We start from the raw sequence: 25184 nt of genomic DNA, 5'->3' as shown, positions 1-25184 counted from the left end.
GTTATGACCAACCTAGACACATATTAAAAAGCAGAGAAATTACTTTGCCAACAAAGGTCCATCTAGTCAAAGCTATGGTTTCTCTAGTAGTCATGTATGGATGTGAGAGTTGGACTATACCGAAGAACTGATGCTTTTGAACTGTGGTGTTGGAGAAGACTCTTGAGGGTCCCTTGGACTGCAAGGAGATCCAACCAGTCCATCCTAAAGGAGACAGTCCTGGGTGTTCATTGGAAGGACTGATGTTAAAGCTGAAACTCTGATAATTTGGCCACCTGATGTGAAGAACTGACTCATTAGAAAAGACTCTGATGTTGGGAAAGATTGAAGCAGGAGGAGAAGGGGATGACATTAGATGAGATGGTTGGATGGCATCACTGACTCAATGGACATGAGTCTGAATAAACTCGGGGAGTTGGTGATAGACAGGGAGGCCTGGCATGCTGCAGTACATGGGGTCACAAAGAGTCAGACATGACTGAGTGACTGAACTGAACTGATATCCTTTGGCAGCCTTGAGTGAGCCACACCTAAAGTCTACACATGATTTTTGTTTGTTTGTTTCATGAGCCTTTAAGTGCCCATTTGTTAACCCTGGTTGAACTGTTTTTGGTGACCTTCAAGAAATAAGAGTTATAAGTGATACTACTATTATAATTGCTAATAATGTTACATGTGTACACAGGGTCAGAGTCGTCTATGTTACACACAGAGAGCAGAAGCAGCTATTATTATTGTGTATGATGTGATCTGCCTTTATACGAGCTAGAAAGAGGTACCAGATTATGGGAGAGAAAATTAGCAAGAACACGCAAAAGTCTGGTGAAAAGGTGAGGAGGTTTCACCTTTAATAGCACCAGAACAAGAAATATTGTCCCTGCCTCAAAGGTAGGAAAACAGGCTGAGAGAATCAAATAGGGACATGGTGAACAAATGGTCGGGTTGGAGTAGGGACAAACCAATGATTTTAACACCAAGTTCTGTGCTGTCACCATCAAATGAGAATTATATCAAACACAATGAAAATTTTCAATGACTGCCTTCCCTCTAAAGATTAAATAGTATCTGAATGATATAAAAAGGGCAGAAACCATTGCAGTTTTTCTTAAAGTGAAATACAATGGAAGGATTTCATTCAAAACACAAATTGATACAAAAGTTAAAAAACAAAATTTGGTATTTTTTAATCTCATTTTTTTCTCCTCTTTTCACTTAACTCTATACACTAATTAAATGTATTTTTTTGAGAAATGCAGTTATTCTCTAAGGAAGTTGCTTATTTAATTGCATAAAGAACATACCAATTAAAGTTTCAGTTCCATACAATTCAGTTGTTCATTTGCGTCCAGCTCTCTGGGACCCCCACGGACTGCAGCACGCCAGGCTTCCCTGTCCACCACCAACTCCTGAAGCTTGCACAAACTCATGTCCATCAAGTCGGTGATGCCATTTAACCATCTCATCCTCTGTTGTCCCCTCCTCCTCCTATCTTCAATCTTTCCCAGCATCAGGGTCTTTTCAAGAGTCAGCTCTTTGCATCAGGTGGCCAAAGTATTGGAGCTTCAGCATCAGCATCAGTCCTTCCAATGAATATTCAGGACTGATTTCCTTTAGGAATGAGTGGTTTGATCTCCTTGCAGTCCAAGGGACTCTCAAGAGTCATCTCTAACAGTTGAAAAGCATCAATTCTTTGGCACTCAGCTTTCTTTATAGTCCAACTCTCACATCCATACTGGAAAATCCATAGTTTTGACAATAAAGATCTTTGCTGGCAAAGTAAAGTCTCTGCTTTTTGATACTGCTGTCTGTTTGTCATAGCTTTTCTTCCAAAGAGCAAGAGTCTTTTAATTTCATGGCCGCAGTCACCATCTGCAGTGATTTTGGAGCCTAAGAAAATAAAGTCTGTCACTGATGCCACTGTTTCCCAATCTATCTGCCATGAAGTGATGGGACTAAAGCCATGATCTTTGTTGTTTGAATGTTGAGTTTTAAGCCAGCTTTTTCACTCTCCTCTTTCACTTTCATCATGAGGCTCTTTAGTTTCACTTCAATTTCTGCCATAAGGGTCATGTCACATGCATATCTGAAGTTATTGATATTTCTCCCGGCAATCTTGATTCCAGCTTGTACTTCATCCAGTCTGCCATTTTGCATGATGTACTCTGCATATAAGTTAAATAAGCAAGGTTATAATATACAGCCTTGATGTACTCCTTTCTCAATTTGGAACCATCGTTCTATGTCCAGTTCTAACTGTTGCTTCTTGACCTGCATTCGGATTTCTCAAGAGGCAGGTCAGGTGGTCTGGTATTCCCATCTCTTTCAGAATTTTCCACAGTTTGTTGTGATCTACACAGTCAAAGGCTTTAGCGCAGTCAATGAAGCAGAAGTAGATGCTTTTCTGGAATTTTCTTGCTTTTTCTGTGCTCCATCAGATGTTGGCAATTAGATCTCTGGTTCCTCTGCCTTTTCTCAATCCAGCTTGACCATATGGAAGTTCTTAGTTCAGGTACTGTTGAAGCCTAGCTTGGAGAATTTTGAGCATTACTTAGCTAGCATGTGAAATGAGTGTGACTGTGTGGTAGTTTGAACACTCTTTGGCATTGTCTTTCTTTGGGATTGGAATGAAAACTGACCTCTTCCAGTCCTGTGACCACTGCTGAATTTTCCAAATTTCCAAATCCCAAATTGAATGCAGCACTTTCACAGCATCGTCTTATGGGATTTGAAATAACTCAGTTGGAATTCTATCACCTCCACTAGCTTTGTTCGTAGTGATGCTTCCTAAGGCCCACTTGACTTCGCATTCCAGGATGTCTGGCTCTAGGTGAGTGATCATGCCATCGTGGTTATCTGGGTCATGAAGATCTTTTTTGTATAGTTCTTTTGTGTATTCTTGCCACCTCTTTTTCATATCTTCTGCTTCTGTTAGATCCATACAGTTTCTGTCCTTTATTGTGTCCATCTTTGAATGAAATGTTCCCTTGGTATCTCTAATTTTCTTGAAGAGATCTCTAGTCTTTCCCATTCTATTGTTTTCCCCTATTTCTTTGAATTGATTACTTAGGAAGGCTTTCTTATCTCTCCTTGTTATTCTTTGGAACTCTGCATTCAGATGGAGATGAATTTTATCTGAAACTAAAGTTTACTTAACATTTACTACTTGTAGGCCTTCTTCCATGTACTTCCTAGACATTAATTGACACCATTAAAGCCCTTTCGGAGTAAGACAATTACTCCCAGAGGAACTGCTGTTCTCTGCTCAGATAACAGGAGCCAAGGCATAGACAGATGAAGGAACTCACCTTTAATGACAGAGATAAGAAAGGGTGAGGTCAGGATGCAATTCTGGGCAGTTGGGACTTACCTGGTGGCTCAGACGGTAAAGCATCTGCCCATAATGTGGGAGACCCAGGTTCAATCACTGGGTTGGGAAGACATCTGGGAGAAGGAAATGGCAACCCACTCCAGTATTCTTGCCTGGAAAATCCCATGTACGGAGGGACCTGGTAGGCTACAGTCCATGTGGCTGAAAAGAGTCAGACACCACTGAGCGACTTCACTTTCTTTCTTTTCTTTTTGGGCTGAAAAATGTGACCCAGAGCAGTTGGATCAGTCCTATGAGGCTTCTAAGTAAAATGACACAGATCCTTCAAGGCCTAATAACACTTCTGGTAATATAAAAAATCCACATGGGGCTAGTTATTTGAATATTTTCATTTGGAATATGAACACAATTCATGTTCAGAGGCAGACTCAGCTTAGCAGTCTGAAATTAGACTCTTTGGGTCTAATCCTTATCTACCTATCAGCTACTACCACAAGCCAGCTCATTGACCTCAGTTTCCATATATGTAAACTGTGGGCACAGGAATATAGACTGCTTAATTGAACCACAGGCTAATATGAAAGACGACAACAGATGAATCCGACATTTGCATATTCTATTCTCAGGTCCAGTAGTCATGTACAAGGTGAGAATTAGACCATAAAGAAGGTTGAGTGCTGAAGAATTGATGCTTTCGAATTGTGGTGCTGGACAAGACTCTTGAGAGTCCCTTGGACTGCCAGAAGGTCAAACCAGTTAATCATAAAGGAAATCAACCCTGAACATTCATTGGAAGGATTGTTGCTGAAGCTGAAGTTCTAACACTTTGGCCACCTGATACGAAGAGCTGACTCATTGGAAAAGCCTCTGATGCTGCAAAATACTGAAGGCTAAAGGAGAAGGGGACAACAGATGAGGAGATGGTTAGATGGCATTACTGACTCAATCAGTCAAGAGTGAGTTCGTGACTGAACAACAATTTCTTAGGTCTTGTATTTTTCCTATTGTTAGAGGACTGATTTACTAATAGACTTGGTTCCAACAGTCTGTGAGTAAAGTGTGGACTGCCACGAGGCATAGATGATTTACATGAACTGGATGACCTTTCATATATATGACTCTGTAAAACTCAATAAAATCAACACATTTCACTGGAATCTGCTGTCACTTTAAGGAAGCCCCTATTGGCAGTCCTTAAAATGAGATATGTTTGAAATATTAGCAACAGGCAGTGAAAAGGGCACACCAATTGAAAACTACTCATGAATTGATCAGGATGAGAAAAGGGAAATAAAGAGATGTCTCCAAGGAACCGTTCTGACTGTAACTTAATCCTAAAGTCAAAGAGTAGAAGGAGAAAAGAAAACATCATTCAACTGCTCAGCATTGAATTAAAAGAGTAAGAAATCGTGGCTGTAGAACAGAGAAAGACAAACGCATGGAGAAAAGCCAAGTATTTAACATTTCAGTGGAGTGGAGATTACTGTGGCTGCAAATTACCTGAATTTCCCTATAGGGAATCGTGTTCTCTTTTTAAAGGAAAGAGGCATACTATAACCAAACTCATTACAATCACACTTTCAAGAAACATTCCTTTCAAGAGTAAATATGTGTTAAAAAGAGACTGCAAAAAGTCTGCCTATGGATCATAAAGAGATGATTTGGAAAACAAAACTCATGGCTCTGTAAGTTACATTGGATGTACTCTATAAAGAACAGCTTGTTTCTCGTGTTTAATCTCCAGGCAGTCATGAAAAGGCTTTTTGTTCATCACAGTTTCAGATAGCTAGTGCTACCTCAAAATAGTCATTCAGTTGTCCTAAATATTATATGTTACTCTTCTGAAGAATTACCAAATAATCCTAGAGAATATGTAATTTCACAAGTTCCTCAGCCAACTTGGTTAGTGATTAGTTCTAACCAAGTGCTAGAGGCCTGAATTACTTCAAAAAGCTTTTGTTAGGTGGTTAATGGTATTGCCCACTCTGAGGGCAGTTACTTGTCCTGGCACCAGTTCACTCAAACTAGATGCTTGCCCTGGCCCATGTGAACCACATATCTAGTTTTACTGTTGAAAAGAGCTGTCTTTTGCCTCCACCTGCCTGGGATCTCATTAAATGATTTTCCCCTCCCTCACCCAAGAACATTTCTGCTTGTGGAGGTTCCCAGAAACATCCAGCAGTCACTGTGATGAGTAGAGCTATGTCAGGGCTCGACTTTGGATTAACCTGATTCCACGTGAAAATTGAGATATTCAAAACTGGTACACTAAGGGATCATGGAATCACTTTAGATATACCAAATGTGCATTTAAATTATGATTTGTGTCACAAAATTTGACTGTGAAATATTTCAGGAGCTCACAAGCTAGGGTCCCTTTTCCCGATAGTATCATCCATCATGATCTCAGCAGTGTCCATCCCTCTTAGTCAAGCCAATTTCTTGCCTCTCTGAGAGCAGCCATTGGCACTGTCCATTTCTTGCATCAAGGCTTTGATGTAGGAGTTCAGGTGATGTCTCATATGAACCACACATCAAAACATCAAAACTAGGGGGATCTTGCATTTAAAATACCAGTCAAAGAACTTTCAATTCTGACTACTTGCTACAAAGCTTATTTGCATTCTTAATTCCATATTTAATGTGTAATTCTACACCAGAGATTAAGCTCCTCTCCCTAGTATCAGAGTGATCAGATTCATCACAAGAAGCACTTCCTGAATGGATCACTAATTTGGCAGGCTCTCTTTCCAAATATATTAACATTCAGTTCAGTTCAGCTCAGTTCAGTCACTCAGTCATGTCCAACTCTTTGTGACCCCATGAACTGCAGCACGCCAGGCCCCCCTGTCCATCACCAACTCCCAGAGTTTACTCAAACCCATGTTGATCGAGTTGGTGATGCCATCCAGCCATCTCATCCTCTGTCGTCCCCATCTCCTCCTGCCCCCAATCCCTCCCAGCATCAGGGTCTTTCCCAATGAGTCAACTCTTAACATGAGGTGGCCAAAGTACTGCAGTTTCAGCTTCAGCATCAGTGCTTCCAATGAACACCCAGGACTGATCTCCTTTTAGATGGACCGGTTGGATCTCCTTGCAGTCCAAGGGACCCTCAAGAGTCTTCTCCAACACCACAGTTCAAAAGCATCAATTTTTCGGTGCTCCGCTTTCTTCACAGTCCAATTCTCACATCCATACATGACCACTGGAAAAACCATAGCCTTGACTAGACAAATCTTTGTTGGCAAAGTAATGTCTCTGCTTTTTAATATGCTATCCAGGTTGGTCATAACTTTCTTTCCAAGGAGTGAGTAAGCATCTTTTAATTTCATGGCTGCAATCACCATATGCAGTGATTTTGAAGACTAAGAAATAGTCTGACACTGTTTGCACTGTCTCCCCATCTATTTGCCATGAAGTGATGGGACCAGATGTCATGATATTAGTTTTCTAAATGCTGAGCTTTAAGCCAACTTTTTCACTCTCCTCTTTCACTTTCATCAAGAGGCTTTTTAGTTTCTCTTCACTTTCTGCCATAAGGGTGGTGTCATCTGCATATCTGAGGTTATTGATATCTCTCCCGGCAATCTTGATTCCAGTTTGTGCTTCCTCCAGCCCAGCGTTTCTCATGATGTAATCCGCATATAAATTAAATAAGCAGGGTGATGATATACAGCCTTGACGTACTCCTTTTCCTATTTGGAACCAGTCTGTTGTTCCATGTCCAGTTCTAACTGTTGCTTCCTGTCCTGCATACAGGTTTCTCAAGACGCAGGTCAGGTGGTCTGGTATTCCCATCTCTTGAAGAATTTTTCACAGTTTATTGTGATCCACACAGTCAAAGGCTTTGGTATAGTCAATTAAACAGAAATAGATGTTTTTCTGGAACTCTCTTGCTTTTTCGATGATCCAGCAGATGTTGGCAATTTGATCTCTAGTTCCTCTGCCTTTTCTAAAACCAGCTTGAACATTTGGAAATTGATGGGTCATGTATTGTTGAAGCCTGACTTGGAGAATTTTGAGCATTACTTTACTAGCGTGTGAGATGAGTGCAATTGTGTGGGAGTTTGAGCATTCTTAGGGATTGCCTTTCTTTGGGAAAGGCAGTAACATTTCCTTTAGGAAAGGCATATTAACAAATTAATAAGATAATCCAAGGAAAGACCCTTGCTTTTGATTTTTGTATCACTGTATTAACAAATATTTTTCTGCCTTGGAGTTTGGTGTTGTATTACACCAAAGCCTCTTTTATCCTACATTTTCAATCAGAATCTTCTTCTCTAGAACAAAATGTGGCATCAAGTGGCAGCAAAGTCTGATGCTTAAATGATCCACAACAAAGACATACACCTCAGAGAAGAAGGAAACTGGATAGAACTGCTGGGAATGAAACAGAAGTAGTGATTGCCTAGGCAAAGTACCTTGGAATATCTGGGATTCCAAGGGATTTTTTTTTCCTTTAAATACTGGTGTCTAGACAGCTAATGCATATAATGCTTTGGCTATGATATTATATCTGTAAGAATGATAAAAGAGAAGAAGAAATAGTGGTTGATGTTGTGCTATTTTTTGCAAGTATTTAGGCTCCTTGGAATTTGAAAAATGAAAATAAAATGAATTCTCACATCTATCTTCACAGGTCTGATGCTTGGTGGCCAGTGCAGGTGGTAGTGGGGGAAATACATCCCAGAGTATCATACATGACAACAGAGGCTCCTGAAGCTGTTCTGAGGACACAGTAGCCATCCCAGTTTTCCTCCTGTTTCAGTTAAAGATTTATTTACTATATCAGTTCAGTTCAGTTGCTCAGTTGTGTCCAACTCTTTGTGACGTTATGGACTGCAGCATTCCAGGCTTCCCTGTCCATCACAACTCCCAGAGTCTGCTCAAACTAATGTCCACTGAGTCAGTGATGCCATCCAGCCATCTCATCCTCTGTTGTCCTCTTCTCCTTCTGCCTTCAATCTTTCCCAGCTTTCTAATGAGTCAGCTTTTCCCATCAAATGGCCAAAGTATTGGAGCTTCAGCTTCAGCATCAGTCCTTCCAATAAAAAATCAGGATTGATTAACTTAGGACTGACCACCTTGCAGTCCAAGGGATTCTCAAGAGTTTTCTCCAACACCATAGTTCAAAAGCATCAATTCTTTGGCACTCAGCTTTCTTTATGGTCCAACTCTCACATCCAAGCACGACAACTGGAAAAACCATAGCTTTGACTAAATGGACCTTTGTCAGCAAAGGAATGTGTCTGCTTTTTAATATGCTGTCTAGGTTGGTTTCCACTTTTCTTCCAAGAAGCAAACATCTTTTAATTTCATGGTTGAAGTCGCCATCTGCAGTGAGTTTGGAGCCCAAGAGAATAAAGTCTGTTTCCATTGTTTCCCCATCTATTTGCCATGAAGCAATGGGACCAGATGCTATGATCTTTGTTTTTCTGAATGTTGAGTTTTAAGCCAGGTTTTACACTCTCACTTCCATCAAGTGGTTCATTAGTTCCTCTTCACTTTCTGCCATAAGGGTGGTGTCATCTGCATATATGAGGTCACTGATATTTCTCCTGGTAATCTTGATTCCAGTTTATGATTCATTCAGCCTGACATTTCTCATGATATACTCTGCATATTAGTTAAATAAGCAGGGTGACAGTATACAGCCTTCATGAACTCCTTTCCCAATTTGGAACCAGTCCATTGTTCCATGGTCAAAGGCTTCAGTATGGTCAGTGAAGCGGATGTTTTTCTGGAATTCCCTTGCTTTTTCTATGATCTGACAGATGTTGGCAATTTGATCTCTGGTTCCTCTGCCTTTTCTAAATCCAGCTTGGACATCTGGAAATTCTCAGTTCGTGTACTGTTGAAGTCTAGCTCGGAGAATTTTGAGCATTACTTTGCTAGCATGTGAGATGAATGCAATTGAGCAACAGTTTGAACATTCTTTGGCACTGCTTTCCTTTGGGATTGGAATGAAAACTGACCTTTCCCAGTCCTTTGGCCACTGCCAAATTTTTCAAATTTGCTGGCATATTGTGGGCAGCACTTTCACAGCATCATCTTTTAGGATCTGAAATAGCTCAGCTGTAATTCCATCACCTCCACCAGCTTTATTCGTAGTGACCACTGCTAGATATAAAATAGATAATCAACAAGGACCTACTGTATAGCACAGGGAATTCTACTCAATACTTTGTAATAACTTATAAGGAAAAGGAATCTGAAAAAGAATGGATATATGTATATATGTGTGTGTGTGTATGAATCAGTTTGCTATGTACTTGAAAGCAATAAAACCCTGTAAATCAACTATACTCTAATATAATTAAAAAAGAAGTTTACTGTCAATAAATTCAAACCGCCAGAGACCAGGGCACAAAAGCTATGCAGTAACCTCAGACCATGCTTAGAAGGATCCTGAGTGTGGGTCAGTTTTCATCGTCCCAAAATTCTTAATGATTTTTGAATGAAGGAGCACCATGCTTTCATTTTGCATTGGGCTTCGCAAATTGTGCCACCCATCCTGAGCTCTAGCTGTCTCTGACTGTGATTTTTATATCCGACCAATACGGAATCTAGTTCAGATACTACTGGGTTGCCCAAAAATTTGTTTGGATTTTTCTGTAAGCTGTAATGGAAAAACCTGAATGAAATTTTTGGCCAACCCAAGAGTTTACGACTCAACATTTATTCATTCAACAAGGATTTTCAAAACACTTAACGTCTGTTAGGTACTGTGATAGGTCACAGGACAGGTAACACAATGGCAAAAGGAAGCTGCTGCCTCTGCTCTTAAAAACTTTTAACTCCTGGTTGAGGAGTAGAGACAAGTAATAGATATTCAATGAATTATAATAAATACCATGAGAGTCAAGTGTAGGATCCTATTGGAGCACATGATAGAGTTACCTAAATGTAAACTCTTCATGTAAAAAAGTCCACATTTTGGGATATGGATGGTCAAACTATGTTTTCTTTGTTTCTAAAGTGGTATGTACTATATCTGTTTCAGTACACTAGTAGTATACTTTCTGCTACAATTAGCCCTGGTAGGATTTATGCTGTTTTATCACAGAAGGTTTTTACAAGTTTCTAATAGTATGAGAAAGGAAGACAGATTATTCTTTCCTTGTTAACTTAAGGCTGGTAACTCTTCCCCTTTCAGTGAAATGAAATGATGAGCAACTTTCAGTGAATTATTTGGAAAACATTTCCCCCAGAGTTAAGAGACACATAAGTCCTTCTCATGTCTGCTGCTAAAGAGGACATGATTAATTCATTATGTTCTCGGTGTCCCTAATCATTTCGTTAATCCTTTCCCCCCCTCTCCTCTACCCTGATGCCCACGTTAGGAGGTCCACATTTCAAGCGCGGCAGCCCAAAGTGGAACAATGCCACTACTGACGTCCCATCTGTCCTGTGCAGGATGGTGGGCATGTCTAGTAATAAATGATACGAAAAGGTCTTCTATTGACAAGCTGCCACGCGCTGTTTGCATTAGCGAATCTGAGAAGATGATGGCTGCTCCCCTTAGTCCCCATGGTACTGGGCTCAGTGAGATAGCAGAAAGCGCTCTGGTTTACTTAGAGCATTGATAACACCTCTAAATAATTAACTGAGGACTTCCTGTCTTCAATTACTTAATGCTTTTTTTTTTTAACATCTTGAGAGGATTATAAGCAATTTATGGATTTCACATGATGAGTGCATTTGCCTCTATTCCCACAAAGCATTTATGGGATCATGTTTCTAAAGCTGTGAGGTAATTAAAAATAAGCATGGAGGCAACGGGGCTGGTGCCAGGCGCCCTCGTTCATCTCTGTCATTTCCAGGGGTCTAGGTCCTCGGGCTCCCGGAGGCTAGGGCTACAGCTTCATCAGTGTCTGACGGTGACTCAGGGAATGCCGCGGTTTTGGAAATGATGAGAAAAATCAAAACCTTTATCTCTGAGGGGGTTCAGGCAGCTCCTCAATCAAATGTTTGAGATTGCATGTGAAATAAATTTGATTATTTTAGTTCATTTCATAAACTCAATAAAACAGTCATTCCCATCATAAAATAGTTCCCTACTGAATTTGACCAGTCAACTAACCATGGAACTGAATTTTCCCTGGCAGATAAAATGTGTGAACACTACACAGGTCTCGGGTTTCAGATTTTCTAATGCCAAGCACCACACCTATCCCATAGGAACTACATATATGAGGGTATACTTAGTAAGGTTTTTTTGAATAAAGGTATATTTACTCATTTAACAAAGAAATCTGTTTAGGACTATATTGTCCAAGTGAAGTATCTTGTAAATCTGTCTAAAATAATACAGAGGGATGGATGAAATGATTCCTAACAGAATTTTTTTTCCCTTTTAAAATCTTAAAAGAACTAAAATTAAGTGGAAAAACTTTAAAATGTTTATCCCAATAAGAGAGGAACTTTGGCATTAAGTTATGCACATGAAATCTTCTCTGACATGAAAAAAGTCATAAAAAATGATAACAGAAGAACTGGTGGAGTGAAAGTATTTAAACAAAAATCTTTGCAATTATTTTATAATTAAGGAGGTTATTGATTCTGTTGATTTGAACAACACAATTGAATTTGGTCTGCTGGCATGTAACTGTTGCTTTCTAAAAATGGAAACCATTACAGATGGCAATAGTTCAAAGCCTATGTTGATTGAGTAGACAGATTCTGTAGGAAGAGAATTCTTCATCCTTGTATCCCAGTTTATGGTGAAACTTTTATCACTACAAAGTCTTCATAGACCTTAACTTTGCTTTCAAAACTCTGTAAATTAACATTCCACAGCCTTTCTAAGTCATTCTTTTGATTTCTTCTACCCCATTCGGTACAGAGTTCTGTTGGAACAGCACTACGCAAGCTAGTCCTTAACTTGTCACTAGTATCGGGAGCTTCTTAAGAGCAGCAGTCTAATTTTGGAGCACTTAATATACTATCTAGAACACAACAGGCAGGCTACATGTCTTTTATTTTTTTGAATGAAATGGTATTCTGATTTCCTTATAGATGGAAGCAGTAAATGCCTTGGGCACCCCGAGTAGGCCAGTTTTTCACCATCATCTTTCAAATGGGAATATTAACACATTATTGACCAGAGATGTACTAATGCTACAGGCATTCGTTTCTGCAAAAATTCCCTGGTCAGTAATGTGTTTAAAACATCCCTCACTTACAAGGATGTGATGAGAATCACAGGAGTCAAAATGCAATGGTTCTTTAAAATTATAAATCATCATATACATGTAAGTTTTTATCATGGAAAATAACATCATTTTCATTACTGGTGATGATTTTTATTTTACTGAAATAAGGAACAAATTTGATCATCTAAATGGATGAGGGCTTTCCCATCCCCATTATCATCAGCTTAGCTCAGGATCGTCAGATCAGGATTGCAATGTGCTAGTCCACAAATATTTTATTAAGCACCTTCTGTAAGCTTATGGCACTTTTGGAAAACAGTGGACATCTGTCAGTGAGTGCTTGCTGTGTGTCAGGGAATTGTCCAGTTGAGTTCATGATGAATTTATTTTTTCCACCTGCATAGCATAGCCTGCACCTCCTCTAAGGAAAAATCAGGCTTGCTTTTCCAGACCTTCCTGCATTTCTGTGTGAATTTCATCATCCCTGGTATCAATGTCCCCTGCTAAGTATAGGGTCCAATGGAAGGAAGTCATTCATTCATTCAGGAAGACTGTGGCAGGGGTGGGGGTGGGTGGGGGGGGGTGGGAAGGGTTTGGGGGATTGGGGGGGGGTTCTGACAATATGGAAAGAGTGAAAGTTTGTAAACTCTTGCTTGTGTTCTCAGAAACTAAACAAATTTACACAGCTGTCTGGGATGATTCAGTAGTCTAAATGATGAGCTAAGTCACTAATCCTCTTGAAGCATTCTATTCCGTACAATGGGGGTAATAATTCTCTCTGCTCCATAGGTTTGTGATGAGGATCAAATTAAACAGTAAATGCCAAGACTTAGGACAGTATTCAACACATTAAATTCACTTATTCGCAAACACTTATTTAGCACCTACTGCTGTGTCATGGATTGTTCTGGGTGCTCAAGGTACAGGATTGAAGTAGGTAGAGATGCTTCCATAGGAGCAGGACATAAAAAGGCAAATAAAAAGCAAACACTGTCAGGCAATGTAAGGTCTGTGGTGAAAATAAAACAAGGTGATGTGATGGTGTATTAGCAAAGCTGACCTAGACTGGGTAAGTCAGAAGTTGCTTTTATTCAGGAGTGACATTCAGACTAAAACATGTTAATTATTATTATAATCACTGCTAGTAATTTCTGACACTATACTATAATACTGTACTATTATTATATTATTAGAGCTAATTATAATACATGTTATAATAAGCAACAAAATAATACAATTACTATTAATTAATGTTAATAATAACAACAAATTTTCACAACCAGTCAACTGTCAACTATTCTGTGTATTAATTACCCACACAGTACATAAATGTTAGCCTCTGGTTGACTTTTCTCCTTCCTTCAAGTACATTCCTGGCTCTCCTAGTCCCATTAACTACCAGTATATCCTTGGGGAATGAAAATGCATCTTACTGTTAGTCTGGGGAAAAAAAAAAAAACAAACCTTAATACCGATGCAAAAACCCTACACATAATGCATATCAAAGCCAAATATAAATTATTTCTGAAGTTATCTGCTGTTGTGGCTTATTGCTGCCAGTGTGGGCTCTTCTATTAGCATGGATAAGTGGGACCTGACCATATGTCAAGAGAACACGTCCTCGCGAAGTGACCTCATATATCAAACACACACCCCTGGGAGGCTTTGCCCCCCTAACCACAGTGACAGACTCTTCCGGTAGGTTTTCCTCTTTTTTTTTTTTTTTTACCTGTGACCGTATGCTGCCTCTTGTCAGTGGTGCCAGTGTAGATGAGACCTTTCCCGACCTGCCTGAGCTGGTACTCTTTAATGATGCCATTTGGCTTCGGAGGGACATGCCAACTCACATGCAGAGCCTCTGCACTGGGGGCCGTGACTCTAGGCGGAGGGATATTCTGCGGGATTCCTTGGGTGGTAGCTGCAACGACCTGAAAACACAGGAATTAAACAGCAATTTCTTGGAATAGTACACTAGGTATTCTGATCAATGAGAATGTCACTTTTGTTTTAAAATGTTGTTGTCTTAGCCTGGCATATCATTAGCGGGGCTTAGAGAAGCAGGCCCTCATTTTAAAATTCTTTCTCTCCCATCCTATTCAAACAATGAAATCTGACCTTGAATGTATTCCGTAAGTCTTCGACTACCATTTATCACAACGGTTCAACAACAGTTTTGATGGCAGAGCGCAGTCCTCAGTTTAAACAAGTAAAATCTGGCTGGCAGACTGTCTTACTAGAGAACTCTTGATAACTCTTCCATATGGCCCATCGGTGTCTTTGCATTTTAACAGCCTGATTTTGTACATTTTAAGCACCAGTAAATTTGGAGCAAAACCTACATCTGAACTTGCTTGCATATAATATACTTTGAACAGTGTAAATGGGCAGCCTTTTTGCTACTCCTCCTATGATGCCCAGGATGACTTTATAATGTCTGCACCAATGTTCTAGAAAGAGAACCAAGTGAGAAGAAAAAAAGGGTAAATCAACCAGTGATTTGCTCAACATTGTCAAAATAGATTTGGGTGGAAAAGTTGGCTGCCTTTGTTTTTTCACAGAATTAAGTCTGCTTTCGCTTTTTCACGGATTGTTTTGGCATCTGGTAGGAAGGAGCTGCGTTATGTGAAAAGCACAGAATCGTTCTAGGACGCTTTGGACCATAATTTTTGATTGGGCCAATCAGCTGCCATCTGTCTAGATGGCAGGGTGCAACTGATGGGTATGAATGAACGTTGTATTTGGATGGTTCTTCAACAGTGTTCAAAGATGCTGAGCTTCTCAAGTTTAAACAATATGAAAACTGCATTTCCTCTGACTAATTTGGCATCAGTGAAATGGATCTTCCCTTATTTTCCTCCTAAATTGTTTGCTTTTTCCTTTTTCCATTTAGTAGGTCTCCCAAGGTGGCTGGTCAACTATGGTTTTTGGTTTTTGTCCCTCTGTCTATTGTTAAATGACCACATTCAAACTCATTGCTTCTAATTCCTCCATAGAGCTTTCCAACAAATTTCAGTCACTTCTTAATCGAGCTTCTGACTAGACACTTTCACTTAAAGTACCAAATAATATTGCTCCAACTGTATGTGAACCGAGAACTTCCAGATGTACAACCTGGATTCAGAAAAGGCAGAGGAACCAGAGGCAAATTACCAACATCCATTGGATCCTAGAAAAAGCAAGAGAATTCCAGAAACACATCTGCTTCATTGACTATGCTAAAGCCTTTGACTGTGTGGATCACAGCAAACTGTGGAAAAATTTTCAAGAGATGGCAATATCAGACCACCTTACCTGCCTCCTGAGAAACCTGTATGCAGGTCAAGAAGGAACAGTTAGAACCAGACATGGAACAACAGACTGGTTCAAAATTGGGAAAGGGGTACATCAAGGCTGTATATTGCCATTCTACTTATTTAATTTCTATGCAGAGTACATATGACAGGTCAGGCTGGATGAATCACAAGCTGGAATCAAAATTGCTGGGAGAAATATACCTCAGATATGCCGATGACATCACCCTAATGGCAGAAAGTGAGGAGGAACTAAAGAGCCTCTTAATGAAGGTGAAAAGGAGAGTGAAAAAGCTGGCTTAAAACTCGACATTCAAAAAACTAAGATCATGGCATCTGGTGCCATCACTTCATGGCAAATAGATGGGGAAACAATGGAAACAGTGACAGACTTTATTTTCTTGGGCTCCAAAATCACTGCAGATGGTGACTGCAGTCATGATATTAAAAGATGCTTGCTCTTTGGAAGAAAAGGTATGACCAACCTAGACAGCATATTAAAAAGCAGAGACATGACTTTGCTGACAAAGGTGCATATAGTCAAAGCTATGGTTTATCCAGTAGTCATGTATGGATGTGGCAATTGGACTCTAAAGAAGGCTGAGAGTCAAAGAATTGATGCTTTTGAACTGTGGGGTTGGAAAAGACTCTTGAGAGTTCTTTTGACTGCAAGGTGATCAAACCAGTCAAATCAGTACTGAATATTCATTGGAAGAACTGATGATGAAGCTGAAGCTCCAAATTTTTGGCCACCTGATGCAAAGAGCTGATTCATGGAAAAGACTCTGGTGCTGGGAAGGATTGAAGGCAGGAGGAGAAGTGGGTGACAGAGGATTAGATGGTTGGATGGCATCATCAATTCGATGGATATAAGTTGAGCAAACTCTGGGAGATAGTGAAGGACAAGGAAGTGCTGCTATCCAGAGGGTTGCAAAGACTTGGACATGGCTGAGTGACTGAACAACAACAATTCTGTTATCTTCTCCTCCTCTTAAATATATTTTTGAAAGCTTTAAAAATGTTAATCATTCTTTACTTTAACTTTTCTTCTTTTTAAAAAAACTGAATTGTGTTAGTTTCAGGCATACGCCAAAATGACTCAGTTATATATATGTTTGTGTGTGTGTGTGTATTCTTATTCAGATTCTTTCCCCTATAGATTATTATGAAATATTGAGCATAACTCCCTATGCTATACAGTAGGTCCTTGTTTATTTTATATATAGTAGTTTGTATATATTAATCCCAAATTCCTAATTTATCCCTTCTCCCCACTTCCCCCCTTGGTAATCATAAGCTTGTTTTCTGTGTCTGTGAAACTATTTTTATCTTGTAAATATGTCCTTTCTTAAAAAGAAAAGACTTTGTATCCATTCTTTTAGATTATACATATAAGTGGTATCATATGTTATTTGACTTTCTCTGGTTTATTCACTTGGTATAATAATCTCTTGGTCCTTCAATGTTGCTGTAAATGGCATTATTTAATTATCTTTTATGGCTGACTAATATTCATATATATATATACTATGAATATGTATTTTTGTTTTTTTATTTGCTTACAAAATGGCACCATGACCTACAAATTGGTCAAGCCAGATACTTTGAAAATACCTGTGATACTTCATTTTTATTCCCCTACATACAGTTGACTACTGAGTTTTGTCAAGGCTGTCAGAGAATCCTTGCAACTATTTTATTTTCCTATGTCAGACTCTTCTGTTTTACAAGAAATGGCAATTTTTGTTGAAATGATATTTAAATAGAATTTCTGTTTTTAAACTGAGAAATGGCTTGGGAATTATTATGAATTTATTGACCAACTAAAAAGTGGTTGGTGAAGGAGAAGGGGATTAAGAGGATAATATTGGTTCAAGTTTTTTTCTTTTTGTGAAGGAAACATTGATATTTGAATAAATCTCTCAGTGATCTATCCTTTCAGATGGAAGTGTTGGTACTCAGTTGAGATGCCATATGGACACCCTACTTTATTGGGGTGGACACTGTTTTCTGTCACCGGAAACATTACTCATAACCTGGACCTTCCTACAGTCAATACTGGGCAATTCTGTCTAGAGTTTAGGCAAATTCCTCTCACCTTGCTGCTGGTGGCACAGCCAGCAACTGTGCAAGCTTTCAGCTGATATGAATATTCCATAAAGGGCTGAATTCCTTCCGTATCAGAGAAGCTCAGTGATGTTCCTCGAAAACATTCAATCCCATTTCGGAGAAGAATGTAGGCAATAATAGGACCTAAAAGAGGCAGACAAATGCCTGAATTTGAGTGTGGGATTCTTTGAACTATTTGCAAACAAATTAGATGGCTTCGAGTTCTGAAGAAATGGGATAATATAGCATTATTTAATTTTAATTTGCTATTATGTTGCTATGTTCAAGCAGTTCTTACACTCACTTTTATAGAGGGGATAGATTCTTAACATAAATAATCAGAGTCAATTGTTTATTTCCCCTCAACTTTCAAACATTTACTTTCAAAACTCTTTTGCCCTCCCATAACATGCTTTGCTTATTTGAAAGCAGCTCAGATATATGCTGGGATTCCAGGAAAATAATAATTTTGGGCTAAAAATTTGTGAGGGCTAATTCACAAATGAATGATTAGTTGGCACAAAACTGAAGTTCTCTTTTTAGTGGTTAGATGTATGCCAATTAAACACATCTCACTAATTTCAGTTCCCTTATGGATTTAATGGGATTATGTTATTTCAATTTTAAAAATAGTTTAATACCATTTGATTGTATAGGTTTCTTCCAGCTTAAGACTATTACATCATCAAGATGATCCATTTTTGTCCACCTGGGGGGACTCACTCCTTCAGGCACATCTTCTTTTGTTCTGGCTCTAACTGCCTTGCTGAATCCTCGCCCATAGCGATTCCATGCAGAAATCCTATACTCATACATCATGTAGGGCTCCAGGTTCACATCTGGAAAGACAGAAAATCAGACAGTGAAGTTTTTTTCAAAAAATTAAAAAATGTTTTACCATCCTACTGAAAATGAATATCAAAACCTTTAACGAAATAAAAATAAATGCCTAATGTTCTAATCCCAGTGTATGTAAATAAAAACTTGAATGTCTTTACTTTCTGAACCATAAAAAATATTGTGTTTATTACAATACTTAGAAATATGAAAGACACAGATATGAAATTACAGAGAATAGAGTTCACCTTTCTGAATAGAGAACTATGGATACATTAGAAAACAGATTGAAAAATAAAAGCATTCAGCTAATGTATATTAGATGTTAATGCTTCCCAAGTTCGTGATCGCTTCTGCATGAGGCGGGTTTGGCAACATTCTTTTATAATTTTATTATTATAAGCTTTACCAATTATTACATTGTCAATATTACTTTATTAAATTACTATATGAATTATAATGTAGTTATTATGAGATACAGGAATTGAAACTTAGCACATCATAATACCATTTTAGTGAATAAAAATGAATTCACACTCCATTATACATGCTGTATATACTGCACTACATATTCTTCCTTCCATCTTCCACCAAGCCAGAAAACAAAAATCAAACCATCCAATCTAATTAAAACAACAAAGCCAACTTGCTAAGATTTTTGATTTGGCTAAAGTTTTAGATAATCATCCATGTGATTCAATGATGTCTCAAAAGTTGTCTGAAACATCTTAGTTCAATTCTGAGTTTTAATAACTTCGGAAGTACAAATGCTACAAATTTACCAAAAACATTCCTTGAAAGTTTAATTATTTAAATCTGCTTTCCATTTAATTAATTCTGTGAATTTTGAATATGTACATGTGTATTTTTGTGTGGCAGTTTCTGATAACTTTTTCTTAGACAGGAGGGTCAGAAGAGGTCCTCCTTGGCTGCCAGGCCACCTGCTGTATCTCCATTGGATGCAGGTTAATTCTCAGCTCCATCCACTTGGGTTATTTTATCACATTCTCTTTACATGCATCTCCTTACAATAACCCTACTCTGCTTCTTTTATAGAATTAATATGAAAATAAAATTCAGTAAGTTATGTTGCAGAACTTCATAAAATATAAATTGCTATAAAAATGTATTTCTGTCTTCATTTTTCTCAGCATAACTCCTGCTTTGTACCTGTGATGACCACCACTGAGTTCCCAGATCTCCCTTCTGTCCAGAGACCTCTTGGCCAGAGTCTACATTTCTTAGTTACAGTTTGGTGTAATTGTAACCAAGTTGCAGTTTGGTGTAGTCACATTACTTATCAACAATGGAAGGAGCATGGGAAGTGACATGGGCAATTTATGCATCACTTTCTAAAGAGGAAATCACTTGCTTTACACTTGCATTCTGATCCCCTTCTGATGGGCTAGAACTAGGGTGTTGGGTAGCTCAGGCTGTACCATTTGGATGCATGATGAAGAATCTAGATCCTGAATGACCCTGTGGGAGTGAGCTCCCCACCCACAGATGGTAACTCGAGTTTTGAATATCTTGTTATAGTAGATTAAACTACTCATTACAAGTACCTATTATTCTGTACATTTCAAGCCCACGTTTCCATTTCTAACTTTATCTATGGCAGCTCTCCACACTTCATTTCTGTTCTTTCCTCCACTGTATTTCATTCTCCTTTGACTCTCTCATGTCTTATCCTTGTTTCTGTATTCTCCCATGAGGGCTGGTTTTTCAAAGACATTCCCAGCCCATTAAAGCACTTTATTTTTTTTTTTTGCTTTTGGTTTACACATAAGAAATCATTTGTTGAAATTTTACCTTACCTCAATCATCTCTCTCATTTCTCAGAGCTCTTTGTTCCTTGCCAGAATTTTTAACTCTCCTTTCATCTTTAGCTTGCAAACTCAGAATCATTTTATACATTACATGGTGCGACTATTCTGATAATTGAGGGTGTTGGGTATTAGGGGGTGTATGTTTGTTCAATATTTACTTGTTAACTGCTGAAATGTCCCATACATATTTGTCTTCATTTTTTTTAGCTGACAGAACAATCCTTCCAAAAATGTATATATAACTGTGTCATTCCATTGCTTAAAAAGCTTTACTATCCACTCATTGTTGCATAAAGGTGAACTCTTTAGTGTGGGCTCAAAGGGCTTCATTATATGACCCCTGCTCTCTGACCTCTTCTGCATGACTTTCTCTGCCTTATACATGCTATATCCATATTGAGGTACTTTTGTTTTTCAGACATGCTCAGCTTCCTCTTGCTTCCTGTACTTTGCATGTGGTTCTCTCTCTGCCTGGATCACCTCCCATTAACCTGATAGGCTCCAACTTGTCCTTCAGTTCTCTTAGGCGTAATATCCTTCCTGAAGTCCTTCCTCCTTCCTTACCTCTCCAGTCTGGGTTAGATGTCCTTGTCATACTCTTCAAAATTATCCTATGCTACCTTCTATCATAGAACTTATCTGCACATCATTTCTCATATTAGAGGTAATTACATATTTGTTTCCCCATATCTTCCTATTAGCTTCAAATCCCTGATGGAAATTCCTATTTGTTTTAAAGGTTCTGGTACAAAGGGCTTCCCTGGTAGCTCAGAAGGTAAAGAATCTGCCTGTCCTGGTATACTGACTGGTTATTAGTAAGGATTTAATAAACTTTTTTGATAAATAAAGGATTGTATGAAGAAACGAATTTTGGTCAGCACTGGTGGTGGTAGGTTTAAATTGCCAATTTCTAAAAAGAACTGACTTTTTTAGTCTAAATTGGTCTCAGTGGAATTTGAACATTATTTGAGTGCTTAAATTTTTACATGAAGAAGAAAATTTTGTCATTTTTCATTTTCAATTTACACTGTTTTTTTCAGTAGGCAAAATGATCTGAAATATGGTCACTAAAAGCTCTCACAATATCATATCAGTAGTTGGAAACAACTATTCTCTTCTGCAGAGGTCTATTGCAAATATGTCACAAAAATCCTTCAAAATCTTGACCCTGCTTAAAAAAGGCAGATAAAAGTAGAGAATCCTCTTAGAAGGAAACATAATAAGTTTTAAATGAGGGTTCATTAACTAAATCTATAACAGGGGCTGGGAGGTGACTAGTGGTCCAACTGTCCTCTATCCTGAGGTTTTTCCCAATTAAAGGCATTACAATAAATTTATTTTGTTTGCTTAAATATGAATCTAAAAGGTAAACAGGGCTGTTCTTTTCACATGGATATTTCAATTTGATGAGAGAGATGAGACAAGTGTCCAGATGTCTATGAGGCATGGTAGGGGTGGTGAATGGCTTGACCATGTGTCACAGGAGCACAGAAGGGAGAGGGGGCTGGACTTGGGAAGTCTTCACTGAAGACGTGAATTCTGACCTTGTCCTTGAGTGTGACAGTTAAGAAACACATTTCAGGAGGAAGGAATAGCTTGAAGGAGATCTGGAGCACCCAAAAAGGAGCCCTACACTGTGTGGAGTCTTCTTACGTTTGCTGCTCCTAACAATGACGTGACATGAACCTCACTTTTCCCACAACAAGTTACTTTTTTTCTTTTTTTACAGATCTGACTTTTGGTTTCCTCATCTGTTAAATGATCATGCATACCTGATTGCTTTGAGGGTAAATTAGATAAGGTTTAAAAATGCCTTGCACAAAGGCGGGGGGAGAGGGGGAGGAATAGGTTGGGATTTTGGGGTTGGCAGATGCAAACTATTATATATAGAAGAGGTAAACAACAAAGTCCTACTGTAGAGCACAGGGAGCTATATTCAATATCTTGTGATTAACCATAATAGAAAAGAATTTTAAAACACACACACACACACACACCCCAAATCACTTTGCTGCACAGCAGAAATTAACACAACATTAAATCATCTATACTTCAAAAAAATGCCTAGCACAACACTGGAACTAAATAATAATTCAGTAATTATTTAACAATTCAGTAAACTTGATTTCCCTTCTGTCCCTCCCTAATCTGCTCCTTCTCCTCCCAGTATCCTGCCTTATTATTTTCCTTCTCAAGATTTGCCATTAGCCCCCAAAGAGACTATGGGAGAGCACAGCCTCTGGACACAGATTGAAGAGGAAAGGGAATACTGATTTTACTGAGCAGTCTGTCTCCTCCTCAGGATAATGCTGCTGGGTCCTAATGAACAGACGTGTTTCTGCCTCTTTTCTGCTTGCAAGAATAACATTAACAACATTCATTCAGGGCATTTGTTGAAAGCCTGCATTCAAACTTCTGAGAAAGAAAATTGGACTCATTTAAAATTAACTGTGTAGAAATCCCTTGCATTCCTATACACTAACAATGAGAAAATAGAAAGAGAAATTAAGGAAACAATACCATTCACCATTGCAACAAAAAGAATAAAGTACTTAGGAGTATATCTACCTAAAGAAACAAAAGACCTATACATAGAAAACTATAAAACACTGATGAAAGAAATCAAAGAGGACACAAACAGATGGAGAAACATACCGTGTTCATGGACTGGAAGAATCAATATTGTGAAAATGAGTATATAACCCAAAGCAATCTACAGATTCAATGCAATCCCTATCAAGCTACCAATGGTATTCTTCACAGAATTAGGACAAATAATTTTACAATTTGTATGGAAATACAAAAAACCTCAGATAGCCAAAACAATCTTGAGAAAAAAGAATGGAACTGGAGGAATCAACCTGCCTGACTTCAGGCTCTACTACAAAGCCACAGTCATCAAGACAGTATGGTACTGGCACAAAGACAGAAATATAGATCAATGGAACAGAATAGAAAGCCCAGAGATAAATCCACGAACCTATGGTCACCTTATCTTCGACAAAGGAGGCAAGGATATACAATGGAAAAAAGACAACCTTTTTAACAAGTGGTGCTGGGAACACTGGTCAACCACTTATAAAAGAGTGAAACTAGAACACTTTCTAACACCATACACAAAAATAAACTCAAAATAGATTAAAGATCTAAATGTAAAACCAGAAGCTATAAAACTCCTAGAGGAGAACATAGGCAAAACACTCTCTGACATAAATCAGAGCAGGATCTTCTATGACCCACGCCCCAGAATATTGGATATAAAAGCAAAAATAAACAAATGGGACCTAATGAAACTTAAAGGCTTTTGCACAGCAAAGGAAACTATAAGCAAGGTCAAAAGACAGCCTTCAGAATGGGAGAAAATAATAGCAAATGAAGAAACAAAGGATTAATCTCAAAAATATACAAGAAATTCCTGCAGCTCAATTCCAGAAAAATAAATGACCCAATCAAAAAAATGGGCCAAGGAACTAAACAGACATTTCTTCAAAGAAGACATACAGATGGCTAACAAACACATGAAAAGATGCTCAACATCACTCATTATCAGAGAAATGCAAATCAAAACCTCAATGAGGTACCACTACACACCAGTCAGAATGGCTGCTATCCAAAAGTCTACAAGCAATAAATGCTGGAGAGGGTGTGGAGAAAAGGGAACCCTCTTACACTGTTGGTGGAAATGCAAACTAGTACAATCACTATGGAGAAGAGTGTGGAGATTCCTTAAAAAACTGGAAATAGAATTGCCACATGACCCAGCAATCCCACTCCTGGGCATACACACCGAGGAAACCAGATCTGAAAGAGACACGTGTACCCCAATGTTCTTCGCAGCACTGTTTATAATAGCCAGGACATGGACGCAACCTAGATGCCCATCAGCAGATGAATGGATAAGGAAGCTGTGGTACATATACACTATGGAATATTACTCAGCCCTTAAAAAGAATTCATTTGAATCAGTTCTAATGAGATGGATGAAACTGGAGCCCATTATACAGAGTGAAGTAAGCCAGAAAGATAAACACCAATACAGTATACTAACACATATATATGTAATTTAAAAAGATGGTAATGATAACCCTAAATGCAAAACAGAAAAAGAGACACAGATGTACAGAACAGACTTTTAGACTGTGGGAGAAGGCAAGGGTGGGATGTTCTGAGAGAATAGCATTGAAACAAGTATACTATCCAGGGTGAAACAGATCACCAGCCTAGGATGGATGCATGAGACAAGTGCTCAGGGCTGGTGCACTGGGAAGACCCAGAGGGATGGGATGGAGAGGGAGGTGGGAGGGGGGATCGGGATGGGGAACACATGTAAATCCATGGCTGATTCATGTCTATGGCAAAACCCACTACAATATTGCAAAGTAATTAGCCTCCAACTAATAAAAATAAATGGAAAAAATAAAAAATAAAAAAATAAAATTAACTGTGTATACCATAAAAGGTCACAAAACTAATTTATCCCTCTGTTCCTTATTCTCTATGAGCTTACTTTAAAATAACATACATCCCTATTTAAAGTAAGACTTAAAAATTTTAAACTACTAACTTTGAACAGTTCCAGGTTGTACGTTTAATTACCTGGTAACTAGCTTGCTCCTAAGTATGATGGAATTAATTG

General features: G+C 38.5%; 1 protein-coding gene across 1 annotated transcript in view; it reads right to left on the bottom strand.

The window, feature by feature from the left end:
* Window positions 1-25184, bottom strand: part of USH2A (usherin) — a 903825-nt gene that overhangs the window by 188452 nt on the left and 690189 nt on the right. Inside the window, exons 52-54 of the mRNA XM_070474523.1 lie at window positions 18524-18721; window positions 17872-18026; window positions 14213-14411 (exon numbers count right to left, since the gene is read on the bottom strand). Of these exons, the coding sequence (XP_070330624.1) occupies window positions 14213-14411; window positions 17872-18026; window positions 18524-18721 (552 nt within the window). The remainder of the gene's footprint in view (window positions 1-14212; window positions 14412-17871; window positions 18027-18523; window positions 18722-25184) is intronic.

Source organism: Odocoileus virginianus, chromosome 11 (assembly GCF_023699985.2).
Source record: "Odocoileus virginianus isolate 20LAN1187 ecotype Illinois chromosome 11, Ovbor_1.2, whole genome shotgun sequence".
NCBI classification, from domain to species: Eukaryota; Metazoa; Chordata; class Mammalia; order Artiodactyla; family Cervidae; genus Odocoileus; species Odocoileus virginianus.
Note: the sequence above shows the minus strand (reverse complement) of the source record. Positions and strands in the feature narration are given on the sequence as shown.